Source organism: Anolis sagrei, chromosome 1 (assembly GCF_037176765.1).
Source record: "Anolis sagrei isolate rAnoSag1 chromosome 1, rAnoSag1.mat, whole genome shotgun sequence".
In the NCBI taxonomy this organism is placed as follows: domain Eukaryota; kingdom Metazoa; phylum Chordata; class Lepidosauria; order Squamata; family Dactyloidae; genus Anolis; species Anolis sagrei.
The window spans coordinates 258,183,016-258,208,612 of NC_090021.1; the positions used below are offsets into that span (position 1 = coordinate 258,183,016).

The 25,597-nt window shown below is 37.6% G+C and overlaps 1 protein-coding gene across 2 annotated transcripts in view; it reads right to left on the reverse strand.

Annotated features, from left to right (window-relative positions):
- The window catches only part of ELP4 (elongator acetyltransferase complex subunit 4), a 182,188-nt gene that overhangs the window by 75,322 nt on the left and 81,269 nt on the right, over positions 1 to 25,597 (reverse strand). For both annotated transcript variants that reach the window (XM_067462690.1, XM_060766258.2), the window contains 2 exons: positions 21,398 to 21,506; positions 17,977 to 18,083 (listed from right to left, as the gene is read on the reverse strand). In XM_067462690.1, the coding sequence (XP_067318791.1) occupies positions 17,977 to 18,083; positions 21,398 to 21,506 (216 nt within the window). The remainder of the gene's footprint in view (positions 1 to 17,976; positions 18,084 to 21,397; positions 21,507 to 25,597) is intronic.

Sequence of the window (25,597 nt, forward strand, 5' to 3'; positions counted from 1 at the left end):
GATGCAAACCAAGCAGAGAGTCTATAGCCACAGCTCAGTTGAACAGAAACCTAGATCAAGAACAAATAAGCAATATTCCACTTCATTCTCCACCTCCCTTACTGTACCATTGTTATATCCTAACAGAATATGCTTCAATAACAAGCATTAAATAATAGCTCATATTGGTAATATAATAAGTTTTGGTGTTTATGCTAGCAGAATGTATAGCTTACATAGTGGCATTGGGTAGGAAATCTATACACGCAATAAAAATGAAAATGTTGCAGAGGTGTCCACTTACACAGACAGCCTTCTGTCTCCACATACTGGCTATAGTTCTAAGTGTTGAGAAGCCTCCAAAGGCACTCCCTCAACCAATATTGCAGGTTAGAGAGAGTACTCTGAACATGTAGCCCAAACACTATCAATGTCCTTCCCAAACATTACGGCTCACCACCCAAGGAATGCTTTCATTCGGGGAGAATTTCATCCTAGACTCGATGTGTTTCCTCCACCATAGGCAGGCATCCTAGGGTTCCTTGTGTGGAATTTGCATGACCCTGCCCACTGCATCTCCCTTAACCCTTTCATAACCTTTCCTATGGCACACAGCAAACACAGAGGAATTGATCAGCAACTGAACAGACTGGAGAGGTCCAACAATGGACTGGGACCAAACATGGCACAGAGAAGCCCATGATCAACTGAACATACTGCAGGGGTTTGATTTTGGGAGGTGTAGTTCACCTGCATCCCGAGAGAGCTAAAACCAGTTGATGACAGATCTCAACCACACTTGGCACACAGACCCAACATGGCCAAATGTAAATACTGGCTTGGTTTGGGGGCGATTGCCATGGGAATCTGTGAGTTGTAGTTCACCCTTATCCAGAGAGCACTGAACCCAGTCGACGACAGGTCTGGACCAAACTTGGCACACAGACTCAACATGGCCAACTATGCATAGAGGTCTGGTTTGGGGAGGATTGACCCATGATTCTGGGAACTGTAGTTCACCCACATCATTATGTATTTTCTAAACAGAGCATTCATAAAAAATGAAATCACATTTTGGCTTTTTCCTAATAAATAGTGTTACTAATTAACTAAATGATATTACCTAACATGCCAAAACAAACAATGTCTTTTTCAAATAACTCGGGCACCGCCGGGTACCCAAGCTAGTATAAATATAAAATAGAAACATATAATAGAATCATATGGTTGGAAGAGACCACATGGGCCATCTAGTCTAACCCCCTGCCATGCAGGAAAAGTACAATCAAAATACTAGACAATAATTGTTAGATATGAATGAATATCCTTAGGGAAGAATACTCTGTGTGTGTGTGTGTAAAACCCCCATAATTGTTTATCTATTAATAAACAGAAACATTACAAAAACTCTATGGGTTTTCTTATAGTCCTTCTATAGGCAGATGGGACAAAGGATTCTGGTTAAAGGCCTGGGTTGGCTTGCTTTGCTGTGGCTTGCTATGCTGTGATGTTCTTTGCTTGCATTTGTTTTATATCATTTCTCCTGCCTACTGCTCTCTGGACCACTGACCACTGTAGCAACTTTCAATTTATGGTACTATGACGCAGACATGCCCCCAAACTAAGGAGGCAGAAAAAAAGACACCCTTTCTCCCTAGTCCACTATTCATAAGCAGCTGGTGTTTTTTCCTTTAGTCCAAAGGAGAAAAAAAATCCACTGGCTCTACTGGGCCAGTCAGTTTTTCAAAATCACCACATTGCTCTGTGAACCACTTTTTAGGTAAACCATAAGAGAGGTAGCAGTGCAGGAGGGGGTGGTGGAGTGAGCAGAAGCCCAGTACCAAGCAGTTCTGTACATTGTGAAATCTACCAGAAGAAAAGAGGAGTTGGGAAAGTCACTGTGCCAGTGAGTAGCAACCAAAATAAATGTTACAACTAGTATTTTGACTTCTGCCTGGAATCAGGCCTGAAACCAGGAGAGCTGTGGTAACAACAGATATGTGGTGTCTGTAAACTGTCCCAGTTAACAATTTGGTTGCAATTCTCTGAAGCAGCCAAAATGTCTAAATATCATTCAGAGGCAGACCTACATGTTACAATAATGCTAATGGAATGTGATGAAGATATGTGTCATCCTGGCCACATCAGACAGCTCAAGGAATGGGATCAGCTGGTACATTAGTTTCAACTGTCCAAATATGCTCCTGGCTACTGCTGAAACCTGAGTAAGTCATCCTCAAGACTGATGCCAAGAGAACACCCAAATTGTGAAACAGTGTAACCCGTTCCAGAATAAGCTGAATCTATTCCCTAGTGTGCCTTTCACCTCAACAGAAGCACCTATATTTGGTCTGGATTACATTTTAATTCATTTGCCCACCTCCAGTCAATTAGTAATGACATACACTTAGTTTAGAACTGAAACAGCCTACATGAATTTAGGTAGAAGGGATACACAGAGTTGGGAACTATACTGGTGGAACTAGGCCCCTCAAATTTGGATTACTTCTCCAGTTGGTTCATGAATAAGTTGCATTATCATCATTTTCGTTGTTGTTGTTGTTGCCCCACTTTCCTCTGGATTGAGACCCACAGTAGCTTGAATGGAGTAGAGAATCAAATGTACCTGAGGGACTCAACGCATTGCTGAAACCTCATGCTTGAATCCATGTTTTGGTTCCTCATCATACCAGCATTAACCCAGCTTTCAGAAAGGCTGAAGCTAGTAAGCTGAAGAAACTTAACATAGGTGCCTCCTTTTATGCACATTTAAAATGTATTTGTTAAATATGCATGCCATGTTTTTATCAAAGGTAGACAATGTTTTAAAAATGATTTATAAAAGATTAAAGCTGAATTCCACATTTTAATTAAAACAAACTAAACACAAAATGGGATACATAAAACATAAAATAGTGAAACATCAATAAAATAAATGAAACTAAAAGGAAAATAAGAGCTACCAAGGGCATTACATAGTCCTTATAATCAATCTCAATGTACTGTTATTTCTACAACCAGGATCTGCTCCTATGAGTCCGTATCTTCAGGCACAGTCTAAATAAAAAGTAACTTAGTTATGTGTTATGAAGACTTCAAAAATAGGAGGTCGAGGCCAAAGACCTGTCAAAATACAACATGTTTGCTATAGCCTCCAAAATTGGCTAAAATTGGTGTCATCTCAGAATTCAAGTTTAGGACTGAACCCAGAAGTACATCCAAACTGTCTTTGTGGGAGTGCAATTCTATCCAAGACATGCTGATCTTCCACACTACCTTAGAAGCATAGAAAAAGTGGCAGTGATGCACCTTCCAGAAAAAAGTAAAAATATATTCTTGGTAAATTATTTATGCAGAGGACTGGAAAGAAGACTGTCTAATGTTATTGGAACCCTTCAGCTCCCTATGTTAGAGTTAGTTGTGAAGTACTGATGTAACAAAAACAGTATCTGGAAAGCACTGTTATATAATTTAAGAATATATCATGGAAAAGCCATAAATAAAAAGGCGATGAACTACGAATGGTCATCACTTGTCTGAAATATCATTGGCATTATACTTCTATTTGCAACTTTTTCATATGAGAGTTCTTCAAAAAGTTTCCACATTCTCTATTTATTAAGTATTTAAAAAACAAATTGCATCACTTTCATACCTAGTCACCTTCCTTTGCAATGCTTTTTCCCCAGCGTAGTACCAATTTTTAATTTCTTCAGCCAAAAATATTTTTGGTTGAGCACACAGATGCACTGCTGCTTCATCATCATCATCATCATCATCATCATCATCATCATCACCACCACATCATCACCATCATTATCACATGACAATCTTTTCTCCCAGTGGCCCACAAAGGTGGAAATCACATGGCGCTAAATCCAGATTATAAACAGGGTGTTCCATAACCTCCCACTTCAGTTTTCTGAGGGCTTTCAATGTGTGGGCTGCAGTGTGGAGGCAGGCATTGTCATGCAACAACACAATTCCCTTGAAAGATTTCCTCTTTTTTTTTTAAAGTGGATTGTGGACATCCACCTTAGTACTATCAGTTTTGAACATTTCAACCCACACATAGACAACTCTACAAGACAGAACTATGAGACAGAGATGAATTTGTGCTCCCAAAACAACTTCTGCCCACAAAAGGCATATGAGAGGACACTGTTCCTCTTTGGTGCAATTTATGTTTTGCAACCATCTTCACCACAGCAGGATAACTCTTATTTTAAACTGTAAGTCAGCTTGCCAGATAGTCACATGATACTTTTAGACACTATGCATTACTACTATTCCTGCCTTTACTGTTTCCAACAAAAATATAAAAGTGAGGAAACTTTGAAAACCCTTTGTATATTTAACGATATCAGGTAGACAACATAAAGGTTGGGGTTTTTTTTAGTGGTAAATTTATATATGAAGGAAAATGTACTTCAGCTTTTAAATTGACGATGGAATTGACAAAACGGAATGGAACTATGGAACTCTGAACGCTGAACATGAGATTAGTTTTACTGATTGTGTTATGTACTGATTATTTTAATTCGCTAATTGTTTTAACTGCTGTTTTGTATGTATGTATATCTTGTGTAGGCATCGAATTCTGCCTTTTTGTAAGCCACCCTGAGTCCCCCCCCCCGGGGGTTGAGAAGGGTGGGGTAGAAGTATCATAAATAAATAAATAAATAAAATTACGTTGCTTTCTTAATTATAATGGCATAAACTTATATAATTATCTAAAGCAATATATTGGTTTTTATAAACACATCATAGTACAATTTGAAGAAGTGTCTCTAGATCAGATAAGAGAACTGCACCCAGTGGAGTGATATACATGCATAATTTGAAACTACATCATAGCAGTTTAGGGATCCTGGAAAATACTGACCAGCCAAATAAAAATTAGCAACAAGAGATGTGTGTCATCAGAAAATACCCTGGCTGTGAATCTCCTTAAGGTTTGTTGTCAATAGAGTGAATGATGAACAAGATGGACAACTGATGTGATGCAGCATGGCAGTACTTAGGTTATTGAGAGAATATTCTGACAGGTAGATATTCTGATGACACATAATATAAAATGCATCCTCAAATTAGCTGAAAATCAGTGCTGTATGGGAGAGGAGTAAATCATGAGGGACAATGACAGTATATAGCAGAAATGAGTGATATATCAAGGATGACAAAATTGTGACTCTCCTAGAGTATATGTATTGTGGGAAGAGTCTCTGCCTTGCAGTCCCCTGTCACACCTCACATGTAATCCTCGGAGTGTACATTTTCCCATTCAAAAATGTTTAAAGGTGGAAGCTTCTCCGCTACATAAAACCTGAACATTTAGGCTAAGTAAAAATATTTTAAAAGGTGGAAGTGAATACAGAACTGTAAATACTATTTTACCAATTACTATCTGACGATTTTTATTATTCTGTTCTTCAGGAGGTAATACCCAAAAGGAAAATATATCCCTCAACAAATTTGAGAAAAATTGGTTAAAAACATAATGGTGCTGCAATTTCACACACAGAAACAGACAAACATATATATGAAAATTATTTTTACTTGTGGTTTGCAGTAACTGGTAGAAAGCTCCAGGTGTTGTTGAACTGCACTTATTGGTAGCCCACCTACATAGCCAATTGCAAAACATCCTGGGAATCCTAGTTCAGCAATATATAGAAGACTGCCCATTCCTGTGTAATACAACTAAATACTACAAAAAGACTAAATGTCCTGAAGTTTCTAATGCCAGAACTTTAAGACTAATGAGGATTTTCTTGGTGCCTCATATGCACGTAACTAAGGGCCATGTGCATGCGTGTCTTTTTTTGAATGATACCCAACTAATCATTTGTGTACCATGCCCCTGCTCCAAGCATCTGTCAGGCCTCTTTTTAAAGGGAAGCTACTCAGGTGAACAAGAAACAGTCATCTCAATTACGACTTCAATTAAGTGGAATGCTGCTGACTGACAGAGAGCAACCTAATTTTTCTTTGGTTCACTGCTGTGATGGACAGTTTCTTGGTCACCTGAGTTCCCTCCTCTTCCTTTCCCATTGGCTGATGAGTGGCATCAACAGCACCCGCTCTGGACCTGATAGCTAGTGAACATTGTGTTACACAAGGATGTTGCTGGATCTCAGTCCACTGCATATTTAAGATTAGATAAGATTGAAAAGAAAACATTTATTAATTGTTTTTATATTTTGTAATTTTAAAAATCCCAAAGCTTCATTTTTCTGTGAAAGTTTTTTTTCTTTCTGTGACTGAGCTCTTAAGAAATTGGGCTTTCAAAAATTCGTGCAGAAATGTCATTCCCATCAAGTTTAAAGCAGGGACAAGAGAAAGAGTGAAATAATAGTGGGATTATTCACCTTCATCCTGGTAAGGTTTTTAATGTAATAATGTAATACAAATTTAAACACCAAGTTGGAATGAACAGAAATGCAATAAATGCCACTTTTGCAAGATAAACATAATTACGGTACCTTCTTTTAGCTTCTCAGTATAAAGGGAATGTAGCAGCATTCCCCCCGCCCCCCTAGTAATGTTCCTGTCTTTCCATGATGCTAGGATTTCAGAATTGATTGCACTGATACCATTGTATTCCTAATGTTACTACACATCATAAATATTCATAAGAGGGGGCAGGAATTATATTTCATATATTTTAGTCAAAGCAATGAGAGCTTAAAACCAATAATTCAAAACTTTGGATAAAGTATACTGTCAGTATTTAAAAACCATTTATTTATTCAAAACTTTTGAAAGAATATATTTCATTTTTGACAAGCAGTCTTTTACAATATTGAAATCAAATCTTTGATTTCATCAAACCTTTCATATTCTGTGCCTTGTTCCTGGAAGGCTCATGCCAAAATGATTTTGTCTGGCTTTCTTTAACAATGGTAGGTTGGCTTGACAGCATCTGACAAAACAATTCAGTGAAGTACACTGTACCAGGTAAAAAGAACCTGAACTGGCTAGTAGATGAAAGAATGCAGAATGTAACATGCAGGTACAATAGCAGTCGTCCTGTAGAGATTTTATTTCTTAAGAAAGGCTATGCTCAATTTCAAGAGAACAAAATTTCAAAGTAATATGATAGCTACGTGTTTTGTCTACAGTAAATAAATTGAAACTCTTGACTACAGTGAAGGGATGGCCAATGGTGTCAATCATGAATATGGTTGCATGTATCTATTAATGCTTATATAATTATTTTAAAGATGGAAATTACAATTCATTTAAGGTGGGAGCTTTTAACTTAGTCAAACCTCAAACTAATTGAAATTTGTGAGAGTTATACCCAATGTAGTTTTTGAGATCTGGACCCATAGCCTATTTATAGACAAAATATACACTCCATAGAGAAATGTTTCTTTAGATCACGAGCTGTAGTAGAAACTCAATATGTGTTTCCTGTTACAGAACAAGGAAACACCTATGTGGCCTTTACATTTCATGTGAGCCTCAATGTTCTTTCATTTCCTAAGGCAAAAGCAGTAGCAAGATGCAACATATTAATGTGAACACCTTTGGGCCTGCCTTCAATGATTTTGGCCCTCAAATATTATATAGGTGTCTTATATTACACACAAGTGAGACGTCTTTTCTTCCTGTAACTGTTTCTTGATTGTAACACCTTTCTCCCTGTAGAGGTTTTATGACTAACCTACCAGTATTCACCCCATTCTCATAGTGCTAAATAATGTACCTGTGAAAAGCAGTTCCAACAGCCTGAAGGCACTGTGAGAATAGGGAATTGAGACCCCTTGCCACACACAAATTGCCTGGAGCTCCTGCTATAAAGGGATGCTGAGGTCAGACCAAGGGTTTTTTTCACTCAGATGATGTTCATATAGCTTGCACTCCCAAGAAGTTTTGAAAAATGTCACTAGGTCAGCTACCAACATCTTTGGGTTGACTATAACCAGCCATGCATACTTAAAAGAGACTCCACAAATTGCTCACTTTCCAGCGGTGGTAATAAGACAAGCAGCATCACATCATTTTGAATACAACCAGTTTGATTATTGTTAGTTAGAGGAAATATAACTTGTCTTTTAAAAATGCAACAGGGTTTGTTTATATCTAGACATTTGCATACTGTTCCTTTAAAAGTACAGGAATGATTTTTTAAAAGTTATTATGTGCCTATTTCTAACGGAAAAATAAGAGATTAAAAATTCATGGGGGTGCCATAAATCAACAGGCAACTACAAACATACAAACACAGAATATTAAAGATTAAATAAAATGTCTGAATGCAGAGTAAACTCGGTGATAAGTCAAAATTGGCTCCAACAGAACTAGTGTTCAGTTTTCTCTCTGTTACACTTTGGGATTCTTTGCAAAAAGTGACATGAAAGGAGGTCTACATTTTGGTAGTTCTATAGTATAAAGGTATTCAATTAGCAAACTTATTAAACTGCTAATAGGATTGAATTAATTGTATACAAATATATATTGTATAATCTAAACATAAACTACTTAGTGAAGAAAAGGTTTCTCATTGTCTTGAAAAGACACAGTCAATAAGGGAAATTATCTGTTTATAGTATAAAATATGCAATATAGCTAGAGGAGGATGATATAATTTAATGGTTTGAGAAACAAACTATGACTCAATTTCCCATTTGGTTATGGAAATTCACCTGAGGTGACCCTGGGTGAGTAATACTTCCTCAATCCCTGAAAAACTCCTCATAAGTTTACCTAAGGGTCGCCATAGGTCGGAAAAGACTTGAAAGCACACAAAGATGAGATACTGATTAAAACAAATGTTTATGGGATTATTCCTAGGAAAGGTAGCTTTAAAAGTGGTGTGTATAAAAATGTACTCATGAGAGAACACATAGCTGCAGTTCTCTAGCATCCTACCAGCAACTTCAGTTGCACATGGCTTTTATACTGGGAACTGAACTAGAGTTACAAGGTGGGACACAAACCTCAGAAGATGCAGAGTTAGAAGAGGAAGAAGTCTGGCTTTTTGTCTGCAGGATGGTGTTAAAGCCAGAGTACTCATCTCCATTTATTCTCAACTGGTGTCAGGATCCATTCGCTCAAAACAAAGGCTGTGTGTTGTCCTTGCCCGTACATAGATGCATCAAAAAACCAGGAATGAAAAGAGGGCACTGGATAGTAGAGGCACTAAACGGTCACACACACTTGAGTACACCATACCATCTACAACAGACTAAGGGACTAAAGGGTCAGCATCTACTCATGAGCCTTGTTGTTGCACAAATTTTCCCTAGCAGCACCAGTGAAGAGGAAAATGACTTTTGCGATGGCATTTGGTCTTCCATAGCGTAAAAATAAATAAATAAATAAACCCCACTATGTGTTGTGGTTAAAGCTATGTGGAGTGTGCGCTCTAGTGCGAAAGCTGGCAATCCCTGCAGCTACTGAGCACACTTTGTCAACTCAATAGCTATAAAAATGGTGCCTTCCAACCAGTTCAGTATTGCCACATTACTGGCTAACCACATTCTAGCAAATTCTGGGGTCATTAATTTAGGTATCCCTCATGGGCATTTCCTCAATCAAATGACCCAGAAAAAGTTCCAGCCTCCTTCCAATTTGCTCTTTTTGTGATTTCAGAAGAATCTATCTCATTGACATCTCAAGAGTCTTAAATTTGGACTAGGAAATAACAGGGAAAGAAATACGAATGACCTGGAAAACCTAAACCCATTTTCCTTGCCATAGAGCACCATAATGCCGAGAGCTCTAGTATTCACTAGAAACTGTTAATGTGATGGCCACTTGCCACATGAACTGCTCCTGATTATGAGAGGAAGTTAAGAAAATACATATGGGATGCAATCCATCAAATTAATGTTGTACATAATCTGATAGCAACACATTCCTCCTTCACTGATGTACAATTCACAACATGCCAAGTAACCTCTCCAAAGGAACAATTCAAATGAAATATCTACAAGCAAAATCATGAACAGCTCACCACATATAGTGACTGCTAAAACAGAATAGGGTAGAGACATAGCTCTGAAGATATGCAGTAAATACAGTCTAGGATAGACCAGCATAACCTGCGGCCCTCCAGGTGTTTGGGCCTAGAAATCTCAGAATAGCCAGCTGTTCCAATGACCAGGAATTCCGAGAGTTGAAGTCCAAGACATCTGTCGGCCTGCAAGTTGTGCAGGCCTGGTCTAGGAGCTTGTGCTTCTGTGATCATGTATTGCATTTAACATCACTTCTCTTGATTTTCTTTGTCACTTATTCTTTATCACAGTTAATGTTGGCCGCCTCCCTCCAGATGGGGAAAAACCAAGTGCCACAAAATTACAGCTTCTTACTACAGTACTATGTAAATGCCTGCAGATTTTCTACTGCTGAATAAAATCAGAACTTTTATCATGTTGCATTAGCATGATATGTGATATTATTATTATTTATTATTTCAAACGTTTGTATCCTGTCCTTCTCAACACCTGGAGCGGGGTGGGGGGGTGGGTGGGGGGGTGGTGACGACGGCGGACGGATCGATTCAGGGTGGCTTGCAAACCGGCAGCCATTAGATGCCACTAGCAAACAACAATAACAATACAAACAGATTGACATTAGATAAAACAACAAAATTATAAAGATAAATTAAAACATTAAAATGTTAAAACACATTATGACTATGAAAGAATTAGGAACTCAAAAGACACTCCTCTAAATTGACTTGGTTACCTAAAATCTCAATCTTTCCCTTATGTAGCCGTTTAAATTAAACTTAATGTATCAAAGGATGCTACGTGAAAATATATGAAGACTAGAACTGATTGCACATTAAAGCAAAATGCGAAAAACCCACTTTTAGACTAGCCTGTAACAAACAAATCCTTATTACCCTCATAGACCAGCATAAGGAGAGAGGGTTACAGTCTCATAAAAGCGTTGTACATTGAAATCTAAAAGGCTAGAAAACAAAGGTATGTTGAAGGCTAAGGCACAAAACTACATAGAAAAGGGGAAGGAACTAACAGGGGATGGAGAGGGGGGAAACTGATGGGGGAATGTAGCAGCATTCAGGGCACAAGTCTAGGGGAGTGTGGGGGGGGGGGGGGGACGACGACGACGACTAATTTATAATTCAGTTAGCTGATGTTTAACTTTTGGAGACAGTCATCACATGGCGGATTTTAAGTGCTGCTACACAGAACTTAGCAACATAGTTATAACTGAACTGGTATCTCAAAGCAGCAGGGTAGTGTAGAATTGTCCTGAGCAGCCCAGCTAATTGTAGATCAAAAGTAGGATGAGTCTAGATCAAATGGCACTAGAGGAGCATGTGTTCAGTGTGTGACCCAAGTCACAAGGGCAGAGTGGAAATGGGATCTTCCGGTACTGGCCCTCGAGACCAAGGGGAGCACAGGATATTCCGAGCCAGTAGTTGAGTGTGACCACCCACACTCTGGCCTCCAGTCACAGGATGGCATTGGAAACAGATTTTGGTACTTGCAGGACCGATCTCAGAAACTTTGACTGTACCAGTTGTAACGGGGCAAAATTGGAGATGGGCCTAGCACATACAGAAGTTGTGCTAATGGCTTGGCTTCAAATAGTTTGAGTGCTGCATGTATGAAGCAGCCCTCTCCTGAGTTGAGGTATTTTGAAATGGCAATAGAGCTCCTCTGCGTAGTGTCGGCTACGTGGTTCCATGGGCTCTTCTGCTACTGTTGAATTGGATGACTACTCCCAAATATTTGAAGCATGGGACCTGCTTGATTTTATGTCCATCTATGCTCTAGGAATTAAAAAAAAAACTGGGGATGAATGAACAATCTGTTTGAAAGTATAAATTCTATCTCCCTGTGGGTCAAGTGATAACATAAACCCTTTCTAACTTGAGATAGTATGATGAGACCTTTAAAGAATATACAGCATCCATGTCTGTCCCAGAAGTAAGTTCCCCCAAAATCCCATTATATTATTTAGAGGTTTTCTATACCGGCTTTCTCAACCTCGACGAGGGACTCAGGTCGGTTTGCAGCATATATAAAATACAATCATATAAAAGAGCAACAAGTACAAATCATTACATATCAAAATAACACAACACAGTACAATAAAAACATCATCATTACATCATTATATGGTATTTCCCTATAAACGGAACCCTTGCCTTACAGACCAGCACAGATAACGCATAATGAGATCACAGATGTCCACACCATTCCGCAATCATGCTGTTGAAATTCGAACAATAAACTACAACCACAAAAATGTACTAGTTAAAGTGAACAAACTATAAGAACTGGGTTTTCTAGTCATATAAAATGAGGCAAAAGATAAAAAGGCAGGTTAGACAAGGGTTATACAAATTGCATAGTTAACAGTGAGTATTGTAAGCTATGAGTAATATCGGAGTTTATAAGAAATAATGTGGTAAAAAATGAAACCTCAATTCCATCCTGGTTTTTAATTTCAAGCTCTGGGCATGAAGCACCATTGGGAAAGGGGCGACCATGCCTTTGGTTGTCCCTTTTGTACCTGTACCCTCTTTATCCTTCCTGCACTACTATAACAGAATACTAACTCACACAATGTGTCTTATTTCATTTCTTCTCAATAAGATTCCAAATTGACTTTTTGGTTGCATAATTTTGTGCCAGCTTTTGTTTTAAAGGTTATAACGGTGGTGCTTATTCCTATTGACAAAATCTGTATCTATATAATAATAATAATAATAATAATAATAATAATAATAATAATGTATGAATGTGGCAGCTTTCTGATTGGCTGCCACTTTCACAGGCCACTGTAACATGCACGAGCGACGGACTTGGACCAAACTTGGCACACATAACCCCTGTGACCCTCTTTACCTCCTATTGTACTTTGGAGGAGGTGGGCCACATATTATGGGATTTGTAGTACTTTAAAACACTTGGGCAACCACAGACCACTGTGGCCCCCACCAACCTGCGTGACCGCATTTCCATGTATGAACCCACACGATCTCTTCGATCATCTGGAGAGGTCCTGCTCATGCTCCCACCTCCTTCACAGCCGCGATGGGTGGGGACGAGGGAGAGGGCCTTCTCGGTGGTGGCCCCTCAACTCTGGAATTCACTCCCTAAGGACATCAGACATGCCCCAATGCTGGAAGTCTTTAGGAGGAGCTTGAAAACGTGGTTGTTCCAGTGTGCCTTCCCAGGATAAGGAAAACTCTTAGTAATATGTCCTCAAATGCACTTTAATATTGATTTAGGATTGTCTGCGTGCACTCATCTTTCTTTAAAAACCCTATCCTAGTTTACCCTACCTTGTTCATGCCCAGCATTGACCCGGCCATAGGTTTTTAAATGCTGTATGTTATTGTTATTGCTTATTGCTTATTGTGTATTTTTTGTTTTGAGTTTTATTTTAACTGTTTTGTATTGATTATTCGTTATCGCTTTTGTTTATTAATGTGCTGTGGGCTTGGCCTCATGTAAGCCGCACCGAGTCCTTTGGGGAGATGGTAGCGGGATACAAATAAAGTTTTAGTATTATTATTATTAGAATGACAGATCAAGATCAAACTTGACACACAGAACCCCCTGACCCATTCTACATACTGGTGTGGTTTGTGGGAGGATGTACCATGGATGATGGGACTTGAAGTACCTTCACTTACTTTCCAAGACTGCTGTGACCCTCATCCAATGACTTATCAAGACCAAACATGGCACACAGAGCTCCCATGACCCACTTTACATCCCGGTGCAGTTTGGAGTAGGATGGACCATAGATGATGGGATTTGAAGTACCTTCAGTCACTTCCCGAGACCGCTGCAACCCTCATTCAATGACTGATCAAGACCAAACTTGACACACAGAGCCCTCATGACCCACTATACATCCTGGTGCAATTTGGAGGAAGATGGACGATGGGACTCGCAGTACCTTCACACGCTTCCTGAGAGCACTGCGAGCTACATAAATAACTGATAAAAACCAACCTTGGCACACAATGCCTTTCTCAAATAACCCGGGCACAGCCCGGGTTATTTGATTTCTAGCATACTTAAAACCAAATATTTAAAATTAATCTATTCATTATTGAAGAGTTATATTTACTATTCCTTCATGATGCTGTTTTAAGTGACAGACAAGCTGCAACACAGGAAAGCAAACAACTAAACCCTTATATATATATCTTAGAAATATGTATGATGAGCAAACATACACAACAGGCATATATCAGTATCTTAAATATTATTCCAGCCATTTGTTAATCCATGCAATGATGTCTTGCTAGCCAAACTCAGATGGAACATGAGAAACAACTACAAAAATAAACAGGCCTAAAGCTGCCTAAGGGAAAGTCAGCAAGATGGCAATTTCAATCATTTGGAATAATACTAAAGAAGCCCTAGGCTTTCCTCAGAATGGAAACATGTCACCATTACTGCAACATTTCAACAAATCAGGATGCAGAAGAAAGGAACACTTATGTAATCACATCAGTTGAACAGCACTTTACTCAGCATTTAAGTGGAAAATAATTATGAGGAAATTCCATTTATGTGAATGATTTTAAAGGAACATAAATGTCTGTAAGGAAAAGAACAGCAATCTTAAACTTCTGTTTGGAGTTTATACAATAGTATTTTGCAGACTCTTCTTTAATACTATTATGCAAATTGCTTTGGAATGATGAGGAAGAAATTACACAAAAGAGAAGCATGAGATGTGGCAAAAGGTCTATTGACTTAAGCACACTAAACACAAATGGTATTTCAAACATTTCCCTGTCAGAAAGTTTCATTAAGATAAATAGCATGTCATATTACTAGACTGAAAAATCAAAAATATTTGAAATATCTGAGGAACTTATCTAATCAGTACATTTTTAGTATGTGTCTAGTCATGTAGCCATCTTTTACTCAATCATCAGAAAATCAAAGGCAAATTGGCATGACTCAACCCAAACTTTAATACCGCATGATTGTGTCGTGTAAGCTTGTTTTGTGTGATGGCTGCTGTGGTTTTAGCAGAGAGATTAACAACCGGACCTAAGCTGGCCTCCAAACCTTGCCCTGCTGATGCCTCAGGCCCTTTGAAGTCTGACCATCATACCTGGCAAAACAACAGTGGGAACTAGGCTGGTGTCAGATCTAATCAAGTTGCCTGCCTCGGCATAGCTAACTATGGGGTACACTAATTGGCCCAATTGCGGATTATACCTTTTGCTACAGATTCAAGACAATAATTTAGTCAAATGATGGTTTTTATCTCCTTCTAATTAAGATTCCAAAGTAGGAAGAAATAGGATTAGACAAGCTAACTTCAGAATTGTAGTCCTTTTGAAGAGGTATGCATTTAGAACATTTCCAATATCTTAAAGTATGGTTAGAATAATGAAGTATCAGGTAAATATTTAAGAAAGTACAGCCATTACCTCCTTTTTATCAAGTATTCCAGCAACTAAAATATACCATTTCATATACCTTAAGACCCAAACCACAACACACCTTGAGATAAATGCACACATTACATGCCAGTTCCAAGGGCTTGAAACTACCATTTCTAGTTCTGTTTCTTGACTCTACTATTAGTATCCACTGAACAACTATAAGCAATAGAGTGCTTAACATAATGATACAATAAGACATAAAAGAGAATCCATTATACATTTTACACAAGAAGTAATAGCATATTGATGAAAGTGTAATTGAGATAGATTTGTTTCAAGTCATTTGTAAATTTCCGCATTAAGATTCCTGTTTTTCAGAGATAGTTGATTAACATTCAACATATAAATGTACTGTATACTACCTCCCTATAACCTTTTAATTACTGTTTTTAATCTTCTGTTGAATAATATTTTATATGGTTTCTTTCAACTCTTTTAAATGACACATGTCCAAAACCCCTATGCGTTCCTCCAGAACGCTTCCCGTTTATCATCTTCATTCCTAAACTGTGTCCATGAACTGATTATTTTCACCAAATTATTAAATTCAATATCATCTTTGTCATCTACCTCCAGAATAAAGTTAACCTCTGCTTATAGCACCTTCCCCTCTACAGGGAAAATAATCTTACAGTTCAAAACCACGGGCAGAAAAATAGCAATGTGGTGCAATGCTAAAAATTCCAAGATGAGTGACAGCTGATGGGTTAGGAAGCAATGGAATTTTCTCCAACAAGAATGGAACCAATTTAGAGTGGGCACAGTGTTCAACAGTGAAGGCTGAATTTATTCAAGTAGGTCAGCTATGCTTCTCTACAGTTTCTTTTCCAAAGGGTCTTTAACACTGCTAAATCAAATGATTTTACCCTTGGGCTACATAGGGTCTTTATAGTAGGCACTAAGCTTAAATACAGCAGTGGAAAATAGCAACAAGGAATTTTATTGATAGAGGCAACATTTTCTGACCCAAGCATATTTGTGGGGGAGAAAAACAATATTTCAAAGTAAAGATGTAGCAAAGGGAAATTTAATACAATAGAAAAATAGTAGCCCTGTTTGTCTGTGCCAGGGAAAACAATTACGGTTTCTGCATTTTAAAGTGTTGCATGAATATTAAAGACCTTTATTCAAGTGATTCACAAGATGAATAGCCTTTTGATGAAGTGGAATTATGTTAAAGTGGACTACACTAGTACAGTGCTTAGCTCCATTAAATGTATTCTTTTTCCGAGAACTGAAAATTCCACAGAGGAATCACCATTTCTTAAAAGAAAGTAGAGGAATGACACAACAATCTTCATCATGCATTTGGCTTTAAGTGGTTTCTGAAGGGAGCATCTCTCTAGTTGAGAATCTTCAAGTGCTCATGTGGGGATGACCCCACAGTTTGCAAGAAAACTGGCTTCTTGATTAACTATTAACTACTGTCTATAGAAGTCGATAATTAAGGACATTGATGACCATTATTAGGAGGAGGGCACTTTAATTTGTCACTTGATAAGTTCCTTTCAACAATTTATAGGTTAGTGCAACTTTCATTTGTGGAGAGACAGTGAGAAAGATGGAGGGAGGGAGAGAAAAAAAGAGGAACCTTAAGTTACCTTATCAAGTGGCCAGCTAAAGAGGGCAGAGGGTCAAATAAGGGCCAAAGTGGTCACTTAAGGGTGAAATCCCAAACACCAAAGCAGTGCCAAGCCACATTGACCATCATTTGGTGATGAAGTAAAAAATATGCTAATATATTGGTGGCAATTCTTCCTTTTATGGTTTCAAGCAGTTAAGACAAGTGGCCTGCTTAACAGCTTTTCATCTGAAAAGGGATTAAACTAAATGATTTGTCAGGGCTGCTTGGCGGTTTATGTCTTTGTTTAAAAGCAGCAGAGACTGTACTGGTGACAGTCCCATCATTTCGAAAACCATCTCTTTTTCTCTCTTCGGCATTTATTTGGTTAATAAGTACATCAACCTAAATTGCTCCATGTTTATTTGCTCCTTAGCAAGACCACAGCAAAATATTTATAGTATTGCTTTCTATGTGGAATCACAGAGTCAGGAAGAAAAAGTTTATATTTGCTAGAAATGTTTCTTACGGTCACTAGTGTAAATGATACTACATTTAAAACAACACACAAGAGCAAAAGGTGATTCCAATACAGCCAAGGAAGTGACTTCTGAATACTGATAAGGACATTAGTTCCTCATGCCACATTCAATTTTAGGCAGCATATTCAACTGGAGTAGTAACATGTAGAAACGTTCCTACTCACTAACCCAAGAACAAGCAAATCATTAACATTTAATTAAACATTCTTCCAACATATTCAGAAATGTGTGTGCTGTGCTTTGTTATTGAAAGTTGTGACCTATTTTTTATTCGCTGGTTTCAAAATGGTTCTTTTTTGGGAGGGGGGATTTGGTAATGTAAAGATAGACTTGTATTTTTTTAAGAATTAAAAGCATATTTTGTAAAACATTCCAAGCTTGAAAGCCATACGAAAACATATAACAGTTGTAAATTAATATGCACATACCTAAGTCAAAATTACATCTCTTAATAGTACTGTATATATAAAAATTCTTACCTCGATAACGAAGAGCTTTCTTTTCAGTCTAAAAGCAAGGTCCTTCATGCCTGACACATCACATATCAAGCTATTAAGCCGAGGAATCTGGTGTATGTGAATCAACCCTTGTGAAAATGAAAAAGAACGGAGGAAAAGAAATAAGGAAATGCTGATATCCAGACTCGTAAATTAATGTCTTACAGCAGAATTCAGTATATTTACACATACTCATCCTCCCCTTTCTAAACTGGAGCTTACGACCAGGAGCAATGAAGCAAATGGTGCGATTATACTCAAGTAATCAAGCAGAATAAGATAAACAGAAATCCTTGTGTGAGGAAAACTAATTGCACTTCAGTACAGAGGTAGAGATGTAAAGAGGGATCTTAATACTTGTCAAAACTACAGCCGGTTTGTGTGTGATTTTCTCTTGTATTTACAGTAAGCAAATATGGCTATCACCTTGCATGCTGCCCACGGCACCACTGAGTGATCTTTATTTTATTAAATGCACCAGTAAGCAGCCAGCAAAGCAAGGCTCATGGGTTACTGATAACCAGTGAAGCTGTAATGAAAAGTATTTGGTTTTGCACTTTAATAATTATTTTTTAAAAAAACTCTTGTAGGAATCAAAAAATGGTACAAAAATGCTGCTGGATGAATTTTAATCACTACATAAACACAGCACAAATGATCTTCTGCATGCAAGATGTTCATTGAGCTTGCTGGAATTTTATAACAATACTAGGCACACTGCAAGCTCTGCATTCTGTCAGTCGAGTCTCAAGCTGATTTCTTTTGACAAGGACGCTGGATGGTTTCTGTGCAGCTTAATATAGTTTCTGAATAACCGAAGGGTCGTTTTACACAATAGAAAATGAGAAATATTGTAAAAGACATCAGAAGAAAAGCTTATACATCCACTTTACATTAGTTTTAAGTGTAATAAATGAAAGTGAAAACACTGGGCTGTTCCTAGGGCATTTTTTCCATACATTTTAAAGACGATCACTCTTAAAAGACAAAGTTACAGAAAACTATGGTTTTTAGGAAGGCAGCATGGTTAAATAAAATTAAGATTAAATATGAGTGAAATCACATGAAAATTCAATTCAAATTTTCTTAAATTACATAATATTATAATTGCATTTTTTTGTAAATCTCAGTCTAAATTCCATTTAAACAATCTTAAATAATACAATTTATTGTGACTAATTCCCACTGAAACACACTGAAATTAGTAATAACTAGACTATTTTATTATTTTAAATGGAACTAAGTTATGACCAACTTTAAGAAGATTGGGGCCACAAATCTTGTTCTATGTTACAGTGACAATTCAAAGGAGCAATTTGTGTATGAATACAGCTGCTACATATTCAATTAGAGCCTTCTTTGATATTTATTCTGAAGCTTTTGCTCACAAAAGTAAACTGCTTTTCACCAGACTGGTTAGGCAGAACACATTGTACAGTTAGTATTTCTTAAGGATCATCGTATATTTGGGTTGTGAGAATGTATGATTAAAATATTTTGGTTAATGTTTTCATATACTTCAAATGTCCCTATTTAATCAAGATAATTTGGACAAATTGTGCACAGTCTTAAATAACTTTTAAAGTTTATTGCATTGACTATCTATTTAGTGAATGTAGTTGAATGTATTTGAGGTGTAACTACTTAATAATTACCAATCAGATATGTTGTATTAAACATCATGTTGGTTATACTTCAGTTTCAAGGAGAATAATATATTCATGCTCAGTTTACTAATAAACAGTGCATCAGTATCCACTGTAGCCAACTACAAATGAATGCAGGAAATGGAAAAAGGCCTTCAGCAATATAGTATAATGGTGTCAGGGGAGAGGGATTGTATGTGAGTGTTTGTTAAAACAGGGGGTTTTGGTGTAAAAATCTGTAAGATTTTTTTCTTCTGAAAAATGAGGGAGGCCATATCATACTGCTTAGACATGTATGTAAAACAAAATAATTCATGAAATTATAAACTAGCAATATAAATGTCATACAATATTGTATGCAAGTATCATGCAATATTTTAACATGCAATACTGTTGTTTTTTAAGTGAGCTACATAGAAAGGCAAACACCTTTCTGAAATCTCAGTGTATGTCTCCAAAAATTTAAAAACAAGATTTAGAACAGTGGAAAAATGTTTACACAGAAAAGGTCCGAATCAATTGCTTGGGAAAAATAGCAACTTAAATTTTAAATTGGAAACATGAACAAAACAGACATATGATGAAAGATGGATATTGTCTCAACTCTTTGATATAAGGCATGAATTTACAGTACCCTATTTGATAGCATTCTAGTAGTTTTTTCATACTTCTATAACTTAAACTTACAAAGATCAGTTCAAATGATTACTGCTTTACAGAACAAACTGCAGCCTTAACCAGGCGGTTGTGAACAAAGTTCTACTATAATCGCTATGCTGCGTTTTCTCATCTTACGTGAAATGGCATTTCCATATTCTTACATCATTTATAGCACGATTCAAATAAGAAGTTCAGTCTTTGCATGGAGGTTTCCATGGAACTACAGTAATGTACAATAATAACAGTGGTAATTTATGCACATTCAAAGTACATTGTAGATCAGCTAACTATTTGTCATTCAAAGCATAGTCTCTTAACGCTGCCATCCTGTGTACACCTACCCAAGAGTAAGTATCACTGTACTCAGCATGGCTTACTTCTCAGCAAATAGGCATAGGATTGCACTGTAACCAATTTTATCAACTCTCCCAAATTGTTTGTCAAGAGCTCCCACAAAAAAACTGTGCAAAAGAAGCCAGGCACACTTGATGACGAGGCATTAACACAGTAGAGTGAAATAACTTTCTGCAGCAAAAGTGTTCTCTATACTTGCATTCTTGCAAAGATTAACCTCTTGGTTTTGAGCAACAGAAACAAAACCAAACCTTTGGCTTAATTAAACCCAAGCAAATTCATTAGCAATTATAGAAAGAAATTTCTCCATTTGTACTGTATCATTTAGCTGTCTCTTTGTGGAAATATATAACTGTTCTTCATGTTCTCTATTTAGAACTTGGCAGATCAAAACTACTGATTTAATGACAACTTCAGCTCAGTGGTCAGACGATTGCCAAGCCTCTTCCGCATGTGAATTCCCCAAAGCCTGCCGGTTGAGATGTACATCTGATTGAGCCATGCCTTGGTAATAGGGCTTGACAACATGCAAGGAGTTGCCATGTTTCCTTTGCAGCCTTAATGCACTTTACTGAAAAAATTGTCTAAATCAAGATTAGTTAGCAAGGTGAACCATTTAAGAGGCATATTCCAAAATGAAATCAAATGCTACTTTGTGGCAGATATTCCAATTGGAGGGTAAACTGCTAAGTGCCCTAGAAGCACTTAGGGCAGACTTTTGCATTGCTAAGGATGAAACTTACCATGGTAATCCTTGTATAATGGATTGGTTTCTCTCTCAGAGCCAATAAATGATTCAAGGCCAACTACCGTATCAGACAAGTTTGCAACACGTTCCATAATTGCTTTATTCTGTAAAACATGGAAACAAAATACATAACCTACATGATGAAAAAGGTAATTAAGGTTCAAAGAGTAAGGCTTTGTGTTATCAATGACAAATTGAGGAAAAAAATAGGTCATCAATACCTAGTAACCATCGAAATGTGTCTAGTAATCTGTTAAAGAACTGCATATGCCAGTTCAAATGATGGTAAAATTTTATCATGCAATTAAAATACAATTTGAAGGGCACAATATCTATTTTTTTATTCTATTTATAGCATTGATTTATTGCCTCTAATCTCAGGACAGCTATCAGTGCAATGCTCACTCAAGGAAACACTTGAAAAATATTAAACAAATAACTTTTAAAAAATTAAAACATTCAAGACTACTTTTCAAAAATAGCTACTCCTCGTGTTAAGATCCAAATGCTAAGCAAAATAACCCAGTATTTAATGCACACCAGGAACTTTAATGGGATGGAGCCAACCGACACAATCCAAAGGAAAGTACCTTGAAATTTTACTGTTTTTAATGAGAGCTCCGAGTATGAGTACATATCATATAGATACTGATGTTTTGACTGATTATCCTAACTATGCATATGTAACATCATAATTCTTATATCTATATAAATAAAAATGTAATGTTCATTTTTGGGATTAACATAACTAAAAACCACTGGACAAATTGACACCAAATTTGGACACAATACACATATCAGGCCAACAAGTGACCATCACTCATAAAAACATTGAAAAACACAATGTAAGAGACTTAAAAAGCCAAAAACAAAAAATACATCACAACGTATACCCAAAACCACACATATATATATAGGCAAAACCACATATATATATGCAAACACACATATACACAAATATATACACACATATATGCACACACAAAGCACATATACATAGCAACATGTGGCAGGGGACAGCTAGTTCAACAATAAAAAATCAAGTGAAATTTTGCAGTATCCTCTTTTCCTATAATAAATACAGCAAGATATATGTATAGATAGAAACAGACAAGTGGTTCCTCCAGACCAGTGGTTTCCAACTTTTTTTAACCAGGGACCACTTGGACCAGGGACCACTTTGACCACGGACCACTCTTCAACGTTAGTACCAAAAGGGTTACGAATCAGTTTTTGGTGAGCTTTAGATTCCATTTGGTTATTTGGGCTGCTGATTCAGAAAACTGCATTGGATAGACAACATCAGTTCTAGTTTCTAATATAGAACATATGCCATCCAGTAATCACCATCTGTTTGACCACATTTTTTAAAATAAGCCTCTGCACTATAAGAGGATTTTGTGAGACCAGTCACTCTCATTGCAATTGTGTAGTAACGGTGAGGCCGCGGACCATATTTTAGTTCTTATGGACCACTGGTAGTCCACAGACCACAGGTTGGGAACGACTGCTCCAGACATATGCAATACTGGGGGCATACACATCCTATCAACATTAATTTCCTGGTAAGAATCTGGGTGGGGGTGGGTGAACTGAATTCAGACATATCCCTCTTCCTCCTACATGCAGCGATCAGACCAACCATTTAGGGGACAGGAATTAAATACCTGTCCTCTCATACTTTCTAACAAAAATGTCTGCATTCTGTTGTCCTGCTTGAATTGTTCAGTATTTTAATGCCTAGTCAAAATTGAGATAATACTTAAAATGATTCAAGTTCAAGAGTCTCTCTATCCCAGTTATAGTGCAGAATTATTCATCAGCAATTTAAACAACTTGGCCACAGCATTTAAACAACTTTGCTCTGAAAGCAAAGCCTTCAGAGTGCAATGTTCAATGCATTCACTGAAAATCGTTGCCCAGTTTCAATCTGACCACCAACCAAAAGTAAACTGATTTTACTGGAAACAATTTTATCTTATTCAACATTATGTCCTTATATCTCTATCTTCTGCTACAGGTTAACTTGTCAGGAAATTAAAAAATCTTGCTTGACTATGGTGAGATACATGTGATCAGTAAAAGTGTTGGTTTGTGTTATTTGCTGATTCTCAATCATGGGCCCTCAGAGATTTATCACTGGATAACAACTCCCACAGTCCATGATCCAGACCATGCAGGATGGGAATTATAGCTCAACATATCATGAACAACAGGTGAGCATTTTAAACAAACTGACCATATATGAGAACCATTGGATGAGAATATTATTTTAGGGGAGTATAAGCAAAGGGGGAAGGTAAAGGTAAAGGTAGTCCCCTGACATTAAGTCCATTCATGTCTGACTCTGGGGTGTGGTGCTCATCTCAATTTCTAAGCTAAAGAGCCGGCGTTGTCTCTAGACACCTCCAAGGTCATGTGGCCAGAATGACTGCATGGAGCACTGTTGCCTTCTCTCAAAAGTGGTACCTCTTGATCTACTCACATTTGCATGTTTTCGAACTGCTAGGTTGGCAGAAGCTAGGGCTGACAGCGGAAGCTTACGCCGCTCCCCGGAATTGAACCTGCGACCTTTCGATCAACAAGCTCAGCAGCTCAGTGCTTTAACCCACTGCGCCACCGGGGGCTCCCGGTGGGAAGAATCAAGCTGAAATCCCCACTCAGCCATCAAACTCACTAAAACACCCCAGTTGCTTACTTACTCTGTTTCTAACTTCCAGGAAATACTAGTGCCTTGCAGAGGTAGCCATTTACACAATCCCATTTTTACTGATAATATGACCAGGAACTGAACTAGATTTTATTGACACTTTTTTCCACTTGATGCGTACAAGGTACTTAATGCTGTGAAGGTGCAAAATATTTTTTTTTACAAAAGCTAAAGAAACAAAATTCAACCAGCACTTGTCATTTGTGTAAGTATTCATCTCCTGAATCAATACTTGGTAGAACCATTTTTCACGGCAATTACAGCTGTGAGTCTTCTTGGGTAAACCTCTATCATCAATTTTGCACATTCAGATTCTGGAATTTCTGCCTGTTTTTGTGGCAAAATCACTCTAGGTCTGTCAGATTGGATGGGAACTATTGGTGATAGCAGCTCTGTTTTGGAACAGATTCTTAATCAAATTTAGGTCTGTGATTTGGATGAGCCATTCTAAGACTTTTGGGTTCTTGTTTTGAAACTGCTCCAGTATGACTTTGGCTGCATGATAAGATTAGGGTTAAGGTGTTATCCAAAAGAAGTAAACATACAAATAACACCCCCCCCCCCCGCAAACAAATATTAACTTGGAAGCCAACCTATTTATCAGTTTCAGGTCCCCTGCAGACTGAAACAGGCTTTTCTCCAGAATTGCCATGTATGGGCTCCATCTATTCTCAGTCCTGACCAGTTTCCCAGTCCCCTTTGAGAAAAAGCATGACACCATTATGCTTCATCATGAGCATAGTGTTCTGAAAGTAATAATCACTTCTGTAATACAGCCCAGAAACCACACAACACCGCAGTGATTCCGGCCATGAAAGCCTTTGGCAATACACTTCTGTAATATTTTATATAGCTCTCTCTTTCTCATTAAGGGGTAAAAAGCAAACTAATAATATCAGACGACAAACTGAACAAAAACTAGCTGCTTTCTGGAAACAAAAAGACTGAAAATGGCATTCCGTTCTTCCTATGCAGCCAAGAAATCAAAGAATCACAGAGTGCAAGTTGCATTAATGACACAGTAGATGCAACCTGCAGTACTAGCTCATTACTAGAGAAATTGTGGGAAGATACAGTGTGAACACTTGCAGTTAAGACATTTCAAGGGCAAGTATTACACTTATGATATTGTTCAGAAAAATGTGGACAGGTGTGTCTGGTTAACATGGAAAGTAGAGATAACACCTTCTGGGACCAGCCACAGAATGGATGAATGAAAACTTCTTAGAATCCAAATGGCTGGGAAGCTACACAATTGGGGGGGGGGGGGGAGGGGGAGTAACTTATAGAGGCCTATGGCTGCAGACAACTTTTGCAGTAGTACCCCAGTTCATTACACCAGGTCACTGAAACATGAGCGCAGTTGCTAAAGCTCTAATTTGGGCAAAAGCAATTTAAAGATCTGGGAACAAAAGAGAGCCAAAGAGGATAGGTAAAACCGTTTTACACTAGCAACAATTATAGTTCCTCCTTGGTGCTTTTACT